Source organism: Xiphias gladius, chromosome 22 (assembly GCF_016859285.1).
Source record: "Xiphias gladius isolate SHS-SW01 ecotype Sanya breed wild chromosome 22, ASM1685928v1, whole genome shotgun sequence".
Classification (NCBI taxonomy): domain Eukaryota; kingdom Metazoa; phylum Chordata; class Actinopteri; order Istiophoriformes; family Xiphiidae; genus Xiphias; species Xiphias gladius.
The window spans coordinates 18,267,396-18,280,526 of NC_053421.1; the positions used below are offsets into that span (position 1 = coordinate 18,267,396).

General features: G+C 40.8%; 1 protein-coding gene across 2 annotated transcripts; it reads left to right on the forward strand.

The window, feature by feature from the left end:
- Nucleotides 1-230: 230 nt before the first annotated feature.
- On the forward strand, nucleotides 231-12,824 carry zgc:158689 (uncharacterized protein LOC791177 homolog). Of its 2 annotated transcripts, XM_040118184.1 has the most exons (15): nucleotides 231-624; nucleotides 2,885-3,029; nucleotides 3,195-3,270; nucleotides 3,458-3,544; nucleotides 4,205-4,266; nucleotides 4,516-4,587; nucleotides 4,986-5,123; nucleotides 5,707-5,859; nucleotides 6,546-6,722; nucleotides 7,072-7,717; nucleotides 7,813-8,014; nucleotides 8,387-8,449; nucleotides 8,757-8,925; nucleotides 9,065-9,105; nucleotides 9,936-12,824. In XM_040118184.1, the coding sequence occupies exons 2-15, from the start codon at nucleotides 2,982-2,984 to the stop codon at nucleotides 10,006-10,008; spliced, it is 2,007 nt and encodes a 668-aa protein (XP_039974118.1). In that variant the 5' UTR covers nucleotides 231-624; nucleotides 2,885-2,981; the 3' UTR covers nucleotides 10,009-12,824. The 2 variants fall into 2 exon arrangements, with proteins under 2 accessions (XP_039974118.1, XP_039974119.1); XM_040118185.1 differs by lacking the exons at nucleotides 9,065-9,105; nucleotides 9,936-12,824 and having other exon boundaries at nucleotides 8,777-8,855.
- Nucleotides 12,825-13,131: the final 307 nt, after the last annotated feature.

The window sequence follows — 13,131 nt, forward strand, 5'->3', positions numbered from 1 at the left end:
TGGGCCGGGTGTATGTAGGCCAGTGATAGGTCTGCCTGTGCCGCTCTGTCTTTGGCTTAAAAAGTTCAAGTCATTATTCTCCTGCTGCTGCTATTCAGACGAGGTCCCGTCAGCTCATTGTTATTCTGCCCGAGTGAGAGAGGGAGACAGAGAGAGGCAGACACAGAATGGGAGGCTGACTGTGGTTTCCAACGGCAGGGAGCTGGTTGTATTGGAGGGAGGGGGGGGGCTGTCGGTGGTTTTTCTGGCCGGTTCTTTGCGGGCGTGAAGGCATGTCGATAATCGGCTCAGTAATGAGGAGAGGTACTGGACGGCACCAAATATCTGACCCCGATTCCTGGGAGTAAGGGGAGAGGGAGAAAGTGTGTGAGAGAGGAAAAGAGAGACAGAGGGAGAAGGAGAGAGAGAGAGAGAGAGAGAGAGAGAGAGAGAAAGAGGGCCATGTGAAAAAGGGGTGGAGGGGAGTCGAGATTTAGTGCTCTGCTGGATGAAACAACCCCCCACTAACTAACGGAGAGGGAAAGTAGCCTAATAGGAAGAAAAGAGGGGGGTGTTGTACTGTGCATTAAACACTCAAAGACGCGCAGGAAGCCGTTACCGTTTCCAACGATGAGATCAGAAAAGGTTTGTAACTTCTTCTTCTTTTTAAAGCTGCTGAATTATTTGTTACTCTCGTACAGATAAGTGTGTGAGATCAACAGGTACCGGACTGTACAAATGGCAGGGTGCATTTTCACTCTGGAAAAAAAAACCTCCACTGTGCAGTAACCCAACTGATTTATTCATATCTCTGCTTAAAACATGCCTTTCATAATTTGCTCTTTATTATATGGATACTTTCATGTGCTTTAGTAGCTCAAAAGACTTTACTCATCCAGCCTTTGATGTACTTGCTGAAATGAGATGAGATGGTGCAAGGGGACAAAAAGGTCAATTTAGCATTGGCGGACTGCTTTTAGCTGCAGTATTACACATGAATTGATCTTTAGAGAAATGCAATAAGTAAATGCATGAATATCTGGTTGCATTTCACCTTAAAATAGTGCGGGATACCTTCAAAACCTCCAATAAGTACAGTATCAGTATCAGTTAGTCTTGTATGTGGGGGCTGTAAGTAATGATGATTGTAATTGTCTCAGTTGATTGTTTCGCCTACAAAATGTCCAACCCAGAGTCCATCAGAGACAACCCAGAGACATCCTCGAATGTCTTGTTTTGTCTGACCAACTGTTTTTTTGGGGGGGGGGTTTTGTTTTTGTTTTTCATTTTTGCTTAAAAAATGACTCCAATGATTGATCCAAATAGTTATAGGTTATTTTTCTGTTTCAGCTCTACTTACACGCATCTTTTAAACACCACTGAGCAGTTCTGTAATTGGTTTGAATTTAAATCCTTTTTGCAGCAACATTAATGGTTTATAAATGCAGTGTTTACATCCACTCACATTTTAAGAGATTTAAAGAGGCCAGCCCACATGAATGCACCTTCTGTATCAGTTCCCCAACCACCTGCAGACCGTTCCTGTTGCATCCTGAAAACAAACAGCACTTTATTTCTTAGAAATGAACCACACTAAGCTCAAATACACACACGAAAATACCTTATCCATCATCAATATTTCACTTCATCATCATTTTAAAGCATATGCACAGTCTTAAAGCCCCTCAAACGAAATAAAAAAGTTAGGACAAAGCTCCTCCACTTTTGTGTCTTATCCTGCAGACTTACTGGCACTCTGAGAAATTACAGACTTCACCAGGGTGGCCCTAATGAGCAAGAGTCTGGAAATGTTTTCTTTGTGTCATATACCATTAGTTGATCTGGGTCAACGTTTTCTCTGTAATCTTGCTGTGATAACAAAGGAGGGCTGCACAGGGAAATCCAAGTGATTCGAGTGAGTCCTTTTCCATCAAATCCAGACTGGAAATCCTTTGACCCAGGAGAAGCCCCCCCCCCCTTGATCGGCCCGTCTGCCGAGGAAACGATGTGTGTTTGTTCAGCGCTCTGACACCTGTGACTCGAACTCGGGGAGCCCATTGTTCTTATCTGAAATGGTATAACTCGTCTGGCACATGAATCTAGGAGAAATATTTGGGTTGTCGCAGTGTTGTGAGGCGATAATGTAGAAACTGGCAGCTGAGACCAAGAGGGGATTCGTGTGAAAATAACACTGCTGGCCTTGGACAAAACCCAAGATGGTGTGACACTCGCGTCGCATGTTGTGATGGTCCAGTGGCCTTAAAAGTCCTCTAGCTGATTTCAATCTCACACTTTCAGTCCTTCATAGAAAGATGACAAATAATAGAGAAATACAAAATGAAGGTTTGACAAGATCTCTACAGAGAAATGTTGCAGTTACTCCTTAAAAGCAGTTTTGATTTTGAAACCTCCCTGTAATTTTCTTTGGGGTTTTTTTTTGCAGTTGTTTGAGGAGGTCCTGTGTACCTGTGGAGTAATGCAAATATTTGACACCTATTATTCTGTATTTGATCAATTGTTCTGTCTATAAAATATCAGCAAATAGTGAAAAATGACAACATGGCATTTTCAAGTTCCTTTTTTTATGCAACAGTCTGTCTAAAACCCAGATGTATTCAGTTTAGTATCATTTACATCAAAGGAAAGCAGCAAATCCTGACATTTTTAATCTAAAACCGACTGACTTTTTTGTTGGAAAAATGACTAAAACTGTCAATCAATTACCACAAAAGTTGTCAATGAATTTCTTGTCAATCGACTTGTCATTTCAGGTTGAGTGCAGCTAAATACAATGTCCCTTTGTGGAGGCAAATACAAAAGCAGCATCCTCCTCAAGTTTTAGGATTGATTGTGGTGAATAATCACTAATTGCAATATATTTTTCTTCATTTTTTTTCTCTTTTAGGGGAATTGTGTCTTCTCTAAAGCCTAGGCCCCCGAACAACAGGAGGAGGAGACAATATAAACTTAGATAGTGGCAGTACATACTTGAGAGAAGGAAGATGTCTCGAACCGAAGAGGTCAACAAGATGACAGAAAATGTCTACAAGGTATAATTTTACTGTCTATTTGTCTGTCATCTGCCCCAACAGCAAACCTCATAAAGATGTGTGTGTGATCGTTCATTTTGTAATGATTCAAAAAATTGGTAGAAACACTTTACAGACTTGCGTGTTATAATTTGTCATGTTACCTGTCTATATGATTGCCAACAGGGGATTTTGGACCAGTTCAACCCCAGTCTGAAGAACTTTGTCACCATGGGGAAACATTATGAGAAAGCCCTGACAGGTGAGTTGAACACAGGTTAATTCGTATACTACAGGACTTAGATTTGTCCTCATAGCTGCTTTCTTGATTCACATGGAGCAATGAATTCAGTAAAGTAAGATTTAAATTACTGGCTCTATACCTAATTTTATACAAATTTTTAAAGATTTAAAAAAAAATTTCCCCTACAATTTGCTCTCTTCTTCAGGAGTAACTGTGGCTGCCAAGGGGTACTTTGATGCCCTGGTGAAACTTGGAGAACTGGCGAGCGACAGCCAAGGCTCCAAAGAGCTGGGTGAGTGGGCGGCTGGTACCGAGAGGAGGACTAAGTTGAGGAGAAAGTAAAAATCAACTGACTAGAGACTTAATAAAGTTTACAGAGTCAATGCAACAGCTGGTGAGAAGTTGAAAATAGTCTGTGAGCCTGCCGCATGTGTTGGTGGGCGAGGAGATGAAGACGAGAGAATGAGGAAATGTACAGAGAGAGGGAGAGAGAACAGAGGGAAAGGGAGAGAGTAGGGTCATTGTTGGGAGATTAACAACACCACATGATCTCATTGTAATGCTGAAAACAGCGGGGGAGGCAGGCAGGAGTGTTGGAGGGCAACATGCCAGCCACCACATACTACAGTGCTGTGTGACCGAGGGAGGGACTCACAGCTGACCGGCAGTTTGTGTCAAAGCAGCAAGTTTTATGACATTTTAACCGATGTGCAATCTTTTTGCTGCATGCAGATTGTGGCTTGGTGTTGATACTGTTGTGAGCAGACAATATAAGCACAGACATTATAGATATTTGCAGCTTTTGACTCTGGCGATCCACACACAGTGGAACCAACCTCTGCACAGGTTAAACATGCACTTGAACAAACACAAACATCTGATTGTTTTTCGATCTAAATATGATAACATAAATATGATACTGATACCTTCACTGCTGTGCTGCTCCTCACAGGGGACACGTTGTTTCAGATGGCCGAGGTCCACAGACAGATTCAGGTGCAGCTGGAAGACGTGGTAAGACTGTGCATCAGTGTGCTCATTTCATGATATTAATAAACAATCACATACTGATTATTTGTTTAAACACTGAAACTGTGATTTAAATTGCAATGCATTGTACGCGACAATAGATATTTCAACATTTCTGATTTTTAGCAAACATTTAAGAAAACCATCATATGATGTTTAAGTAATGTAAGCATCACTGTTGACGTGTCTGCGTACTTTATATAAAATGCTACTTTTGGGTCTTTTCATCAACAGTTGAAACTGTTTCACTCTGAGCTGCTTGCCCAGTTGGAGCAGAAGCTGGAGCTGGACATCAAATACCTCACAGTATGTTAACATGTTTACTGAAATATCTCACACTCACATTATATACATACACATATTTTCTAAACACACTCAGTCTGCTTTCGAGTAATTGTGAGAAAAGCAGGATTTTTGCTTAGTTTAAAAGCTTTCATTTAATTTATTTGACCGGAAGCTAAACTTGTATTTGCACAGCACCAAGCTAATTTCAGCAATGCAACTAATCAAACAAACTATGGAAAATACATAAGAATAATTGTTTAAAATGTATGTAATTTTTGGCAAAAATGTGTTCAGCTTGATAAATAAAAGTGGACTGCAAAGGTTTTGGAAAACCACACTTAAAATTTTTTTCATTCATTCTATAAATAAGTCATAATAAATCTTCTGACTTTAGACATTTCCATCTGCTTTCCTATCAGGCCACTTTGAAGAAGTACCAGAGTGAGCGGAGGTCTAAATCTGAGTCTATCGAGCGCTGCCAGTCTCAGCTCAAAAAACTCCGCAGGAAGAGTCAGGGCAGTCGTCACCCCAACAAATATGGAGACAGAGAGATGCAGGTAACCGAAGCCCAGAGCGCCACATGGGTGTTGGAAAAAAACAAACTAAACATATAACAGAGAAGTAGTGAGTAAAACGCACAAACAAGTGAGTCAGACACAGTGACCTCTTTCATTTGAGAAGTCCTTCAAACAGATGGATCGTAAACATCTCACTCAGCATTACAGCAGATTAAAAAGCAGAGTTGTGTGAGCGTTTATGTGAGAAATAGACCGATGTGAATAAGCTTAAAGAAAAATCTGCCTCAGCTGATTTTTCAGGAAAACAAGCAACTTAGCGCAAAACGTTTTACCAGAGGAAACATGAATGATATAAGAGGGCGAGAGGATTTGTCCACTTAGAGGGTGAAAATGAGATTTCGAAGGTAAGAAAAGGTCACCAGGACAGTATTATATAATTTGGATTTTGTTATCATTGTGCAACAGGCAGGATATGATGTTATTCCTCTCTACAAAGTGAATTAAAGGTTACTGTGTACTGTACTCTACGTTTGTTAGGGTTTGTGTGTGATCGTGTGAGGATTGTGCTGGATGCCTGTAAGGATGTTCAGGTTTTCGGTCCAATTTCTGACTCCTCCTTCAGTTCGTGGAGTTGATGAGTCGTCGCCAAGGCGAGCTGGACACGCTGGTCGCCGCAGGTTACAGGTCAGCGCTCACCGAGGAGAGGAGGCGATACTGCTTCCTGGTGGACAGACAGTGTTGTGTCACCAAACTGCTCATCAACTACCACTCCAAGGTGATCTGTTCACATTTACTTATTGATTTAGTCAGGTCACAATTCAGCTTTCTCATGTAGATATATTGAAATCCAGATGTCTTGAGAGGTTGGTCTCACAGTTCAAATTAAAATATAATCCTGGTGATATTTTATATTTCTCCTACTGTCAAATCAAGTATTATCAAGTATGTTGGATCATACCCTGATTTGAGCTCTGTGCCATACATCTTCATTGTTGTCCAAAAACTACTAAAAAAAACACATAAATGAGCTGCACCGTTGCGCTAAGTGACACCTTCCTTCATTACAACTAACCCGGGCACTGTATTGTATTTTTAGTCGGTCCTCATACATCGTCCAGCTGCTGTAAAATCTCTAAAAGACAAAATGTGCAGCTGGAAATAGACCCTAACATTTATTCAGGTTTGAGTAACTTTTTCTAAAAATGACAGTGCCCAGCTGCTTTAGAAAAATATTTTTTAATAATGAAACCATATGAAACCCATTTTTGAAGATATACTGTATGTCTTCAGTAGGGCCCCCCTAAAAGGTAAAGAAGTTGGAAAGACTGACACATTTGCTTTTGGTCTTATAATTGGGATTGCTGACAGAAAGAAAAATACAAGGAGAAAATATGGAATCATGTCAGTCTTCACCTTTAACAGTGTTGTTTTTTCTCTTTTATGCTTTTGAAAATAACCCAGGTGAGAGAGCTTCTGTCACAGAAACTGTCATCTTGGCAGCAGTCATGTTCTCAGCCGACAAAACTCCCAGAGCGCGCTCTGAACCTGCTGCGTCACACTGCACCTCCAAGCTCAGGGGCTGCCGGGATAGCCGAGGTCCTCCGCCATACCAAGCTCGGCTCTTCTCAGCCAGAACAGGTAGGTTCAGGTCAGATGTTTGATGTGTACATTGGACTCTTGCATTTTTAAAAGTTTGTAATTACAATTGTTCTGTGGTTGGTTTCCATGGAAAGATCACCTATTGTCTGTAGTCTTTAACTTTGAGAGGATATCGAGTCCTTCCAAATTAATAGTCCAAGCAGTTTCACAAGACATTGGTGTTAAAGTCAAAAGGTGTGACTCAAGTCTAAGCCATGTGCTTCGTGTCAACACCTCTGGTTCCTGGAAATTCAGCAACTTAGAAACTTCAATAAGACATTGACAATATTCATTTAAACAATGACTTCTAATTTCTGGCAGTTACCATTATCTTGCCTTGGTTTTTCAGAGGCTCTCTGTTCAGGAAGTCCCTCCTCTGTTGAACGGAGACTCCAGTCGCTCCCAGCAGCAGCGCTCGCTCCCCTCCTCCTCCCAGAGTGACACCTATCCTCCTCAGGGCTCCCCCCAGACTTTCCACTCTGCGTCATCCACCGGAGGAGCTGCTGGAGGTTCATCACGAGGAGCTTCTCCTCAGCACACCAGCACACCCCTCAGTGCATCAGTTAGCCCCATCCCTGACAGCAGTGCCAGCGGCAGCGCCAGCCCGGCTGCATCCACTCCCACCACGTCCAGCGGCTCGGCCCAACAGAGCTCGCTCCTGCTGGCCACCAACACGTCCAACCTCTCCCCAAGCCTCATCCCCTCCACGGTGATGTCGCTCAGCCAGATCTCCCCAGCCAGCAGCTCCATGCATGGCATGACCCTCCCCATCCCGCACAGTGCTCCTCACAGTCCTCCTCTGCCTCACAGTGCTCCTCTCTCCAGGGCCATTACTCCTGTGCAGCTGTTGCACCAACAGGTGGGACCAGGAGGGAGCAACACTTCATCACCATCACATAATCCCTGGCTGCTGAGGGCTGCAGAAATGTGTGCTACAGCAACACTTCCGCTGCCAAGGAGACCTGTCAGTGAAATGAGGCTGGGCGGCTTTCAGGGTAAGACATGACAGAGTACGCCTGTTTTGTTTGTGTGTGTGTGTCTTTGTCCCCTACCCCCTCTCCTCATTTTCTTCTTTTTGTCCTCTTTCCAGGCTCCAGTCTCCCCAGGATGATGCCATTATCTGGACCTACACGTGTGGAAGCCATGTTTGCTCACGCTCCTGGAGTATTGGAGGGCGGCGTAGCAGGGGGTGGGGCTTGCTTACTGCACTTCCTGCCTGGTGACAACATCACCCTGCTCATCTCTGAGCCCAGAGACGGGTGGCACTACGGTCAAAATGAACGGACTGGACGGTATGGTTTACAAATCCCACACTGCTGTAGAAACTGCTGAAAACCAACGAATAACCTGCTGTATAACCTGCAGGGGCCTTTTAGCCTTTAGCATTGTTATAATAAACAAAATTGGAAGACTCTGAAAGGTCTCAGTGACATAAGACAAGGCTGTACAACAACTGGCTCTGGCTGGGATCTTTCTTTCTTACCTTACAAGACTTCACATGTCATATGTTGTGTGAGAGTTTCTCCGTGGTGCCAGGTCCATAAATATATTCATATGAGACAATGGAGAATATCTTCAGACTCACTCTCTAGTTTGTCTTGGTGCTTCAAGATCTCATTTTATAAGGTTGCAGTGATCACACACAATAAAATTTCCCCCCACAGGAAAGGCTGGTTCCCTTTCTCCTACACTCAGCCACACCACAGCAAGATGGATCACCTCGAGACGTAAGTCAATGAAGGGCAAACACCAAATATCAGAGGGTTTTAAGATTGTTGATGAACTTTGACACTCTTAATGACAGAAATGCTTCCTGCACTTCCCTTCAGTCTTCTACAACCCAGGCACAATGTCAGCCTTCCCTTTTCCATCCATATTCCCAATAAATCAAACATTTTTCATACCAGATACATAGAAAGTCAACAGCATATTTGATGAGTTCACACAAAACCAACATCTCTCAACTCTCATTGTGTTTACTTTGTCCTTCTTTCTTGTGTATCCTTTCCTTTCTGTGTGTGACCTTCCCTGTAGCTCTCTTTTCTTATCTAAAGCTAACAGCACCAGTACCGGCCAGCTCGACAAGTTGGTGTCTCCGGGTCTCACAGCCCTCACCCCCGAGTCAGAGGAGGAGCGCTCCTTTCCTCCCCAGAGGGTCAGCACCTTCCGCCCACGCCCGTACAGCATGGCCGACAGCAACAAGGTCAGAAGCCTTGTTTGGGAGGATGTCAAGGGTTAGAGTGGATGTGCCTGACCCCCACTGTTCATGCTAATGACAGACATACTGTATACACACGGTGAATAATAACAGGAATCTAACCGTTGTTTCTTCTATATTTCAGATCACCTCAGAATTGGCTTCTCCACCACCCTCCCCAACCAGGTAAATGTTTAGCAGCTCACAGGTAATCTGTGTGTGCAATTAAAGGGACACTCCACCGATTTTACATGTGAACATCAGTTTACTCGTCACAAGGAGGACTACTCAGCCTGTGAAAAGAGTTAAAATGTTTTTTGTGGCTCTGGAGGGAGCTTTTTTAAAATCTGAAAAAAAAACCCTGATGATGTCATCAGGGTTGCTTTTGTTTGGATTTGAATTCTTGCTTGAAATTTGTGAGAGAAAGCCTGCGTTATTAACTGGAGGCACTGGAGTTTTAAAGATGTGGGCAGGGAGGGAGAGTATGCAGTAATAGAAGATGCTACTGAGTTGCATCATGGGAACTGTACATTCCAGTGTTTTGGAGCTTGACTGGGGACTAAATGTTAGGATATCTCAGCCTCTGCTTTATCTATTTTGACCATTGTTCTTAAAATCTGTTTCTCCCAAGGCCCCCAATTTAATCACCTTGTAATCACCAGGGTACATAACATGATGTTGATGTCCCATAGTAAAATAAGGCACACTAACAAGCTGTGGATAAACAATTCCTTCATTCATATACTTGGACACTTTTTGCCTTTATTAGATTGTTGACAGTGGAGATGTGACAGGAAGTTAGGCGAGAAAGGGGATGACACACAACAAAGGTCTCCAGCTGGAGTCAAACCAAGGATATTACAATTAAATGATCATTTGGTTTTTAGAATAATGGGCCACCAGGGTGCCGATGATGCATTTTTTTGTCGTAACAGGTTTGATGAAATGGAGGACTACAGATTTTCATGCCTTTTCATGATAAGTTTCCCTTTGTTTTTATTGTTTCTTGCTCTCAGGCCCAATCCATTTGCCCACATACGGCTCAGAAAAACTGTCACCAACGATCGCTCAGCTCCCATCATTGAGTAAGTGGTTGAATCCAGGAGCAGCGATCCAGTTTTCCCTGTCAGTCCATCAAGCCTCAGGCTGAGTCCTGGAAACAGCACATTGGTTCATGAATAGTACTTCACTTTGGATGTTCTGTTTTTTTTGCAATTTAATCAAATACAGATTGTGTTTAATGTGCAGGAATAGAAAATTTTAAAATCAAAGTATAAAAGGTTCATGTGTAAAGGCTGATCTGTTACAAATACGATTACAGTCCATTCACTGTTAAGGTAGTTAATAGGAGAATGTAGAAACAGGACCACTATGATGTCTGAAAGCTCTGTTTGAGTAATATGTGGGCATTAAAATAAAATCTAGGCTAGTTTTTTGAAACAGAAGTATGATGTTTGGCTGTTTTTAACTTGTATCTGTATCTTGCCCATTCAGAATAACTAACATTTTTAGGTGTTTCCTGGGCTTATAGGATGCCTCTTGTTTCCCTTACTGTTTTACAGTGCAATTTTTTTCTTGACATAACCTTAAATGTAGTTTTTGGTTAATTTTTGTGCCATATTCAGAAAAGTTTTCTTTGTTCAGCTGATCTAGGGACTGGCTCCTAATAGCAGGTTATTAACTTTCACCTTGACTGTGATGAAGTGTTATGGGAAGAGGACAGGCTCCTACTCTAAAAATGCTATTACAATATTATATTTTCTAGAGAAGCTGCCAGATTGTTGCATTCTCTTGGTTTCAATGAAGGTGAACTTTTAAATTCATTCATGCCTTTTCTTTTTTAAAACTTGGTTGTTTGGTGGAGAGAGACTTCGCATATTGTAATGAAATTGGCATGCTGAGTTATTTTTTGTGTCATTTTTACCTTAAAATTCATGAACATGGGCAATGCTGTTTGAGTGTACAAGTCCCTGTTAGTTATATCTTATGTTAATGACATTTAACACAACACAATCTGCTGCTGTGATGTCACATATTAGTATTTAAAGACTGTAGATTTTTGGATTAGTTTAACTCTTTGCCTGAGCTCAAAATTCTTTGTAAAAACACACTCTACCTTAAATGTGATTATTCAAACGATTGATCATTGATACTTGTTCATTTCCTAGTGCAAGCACTGAGTGAAATCCTCAAAATTGTACTTATTTAATACAGAGCAACTTCTACAAAACAAAGAAAGAGAAGAGCTAATTAGCTTCACAGACATAAACTGTGACAGTTAGCAGTTGAACGATTGAGTGGTGTTATTTTTGAAAGAAGTGCTTTTTTTTTTAGAAAGTAGCATGTTGTGGACGGTTTAAAGTCTTAAGAATGAGAGATTTGCATGCTTAGTCTTTGGATTTGATGTCTTCTTGATTCTTTTTCAGTCCCAAATCTAAAGCTATTCAACATCTAGGCTAGTTGATCTTAGTTGTATGTTTACCAGTCAGACTGAGCAGAATCTTCAAGAGGGATGTGAAAGCCAAGACAGAAAAAAGGAAAGGAGTTTTATTTGGGGAAAGTATCTATGAAAGTGATGAAGAAAGCATATGGAAAGTTGACAAATGTCTGAGCAAGTGTTCACGGTAAACTAGAAATATCCACCATAATATCCTGTAGCTCTGTAGTCGCCTCTGGCAAAGTGGGGAAATTTTGTGTCAAACTGAAATGTTTGTTTCCCTGTTGTAACTGCCTTGACTTGCTGTGATATTTTAGCACCTTTAAGATTCAGGAGATCATCCCCAAAGCGTTGTAGAAAATAATTTCTAACATCAGATACGTATAGTATGGCATCATTAATAAAGGTGACAGCAAAATGATAGAGCTAATGCTTATTCATGCTTGTAAATAGTGCATAAAACATGTGTGATTGTAAGACTTCTATTTGACTTCTTCTTATAATGATATTTCACTTTGGCAGAACATTTTGACTTTGTAGAAGCTGCAGAAGCTGTAAACCTCCAATACTCTGTCAGTCGATATTCAAACTTTTCTCTCCTACACTGAACAAACAGGAAATAAGACCTCTAACACAGTGAAAACACGGGATGAAATATTATTCACCTACATAGGTTTAGATGTGCTTCAAACTGTGAAAACTGATTCATCTAGACTTTAACCTTTGAATAAAAGTAACTTGTGACTCTTGTAGTGGCCCATATCAGTGGTTCATAAAATCCAAAATAGAATGAGTTTGGTGATACTGTAAAAAATATTAGAAAACAAATCACTTTGGCTGTGGGGTACATTAAAAAAGTGTAAACATTAAGTTGTGGAAATTACTCACAAAGAAAAATAATGTATACAGAATGTGCAACATAGAAATATAATTCAAGTTTTAAATATATTATAAGAAATACATGGGTAAGTTTATTAAAGATATAGATGTTATAAATATGTAACAAGAAATTTACGTCAGAATGAATACACAAATTTAAAGCAAGTATACAGTACATTGTATGTGTGTACAGAAAAGCATATGTGTAGATGTGTCAAAGATACTTGGAATCTGTGCATTATCGTATATAACTCATAGCAGAATGCCAATGTGCAAAACATGTTTGTTATTGCTTGTTTGCAGGAGCGCTGCTGCTAAAAACCATGAATTTCTCCAAAGTTCAAAACTCTTCTTCCGAAGTGAAATAGTCGTAACATTGCACACTTATTTTACACAGTATCTTTGTTCTGTAAAACAAAATGCAGCAATGGAAACAGAGTGTTCAGGCTGTTTCCTGAATTGCATCAACATGAAATCCTGGCGACTGCAGGAGATATTTTATATGATGATAAACACTGCTGAGGAAGAAATTCTTTACCCGGAATACTGAATATTGACATGTTGTTGAATAAAAGTTCTATGAAAGAAATCTTTCTTCACTGTTACTGTGTACTTATATCTTGTAAAATAAACGGAATATTTTTAAATGTGCATTTACGGAATTAATGCAGCAAATCATATATATCCAGTTTGTGTGTTTGTGAGGTGTGGAGAGCACAGTAAATCCATGAGCACTGAATAATCCTCAATCCTGTAATAAATGGTAGGTCTTAATTTTTAAGGGGTTTAATGTGTAATTAATTGTTCTGCTACCTTCCCTACGTTCGGAATTAGAGCAATGCTGGTATGAAACAAGGAATTAATTTTCAAATAATGTTAATCAGGTCCCAGCTCAG

Coding starts and splice junctions, on each gene's coding strand:
- zgc:158689 (XM_040118184.1), top strand. CDS start 2,982: ATGTCTCGAACCGAAGAGGTCAACAAGATGACAGAAAATGTCTACAAG. Junction 7,718..7,812: donor GAGGCTGGGCGGCTTTCAGG/GTAAGACATGAC, acceptor TCCTCTTTCCAG/GCTCCAGTCTCCCCAGGATG. Junction 8,926..9,064: donor GCATGGCCGACAGCAACAAG/GTCAGAAGCCTT, acceptor TCTATATTTCAG/ATCACCTCAGAATTGGCTTC.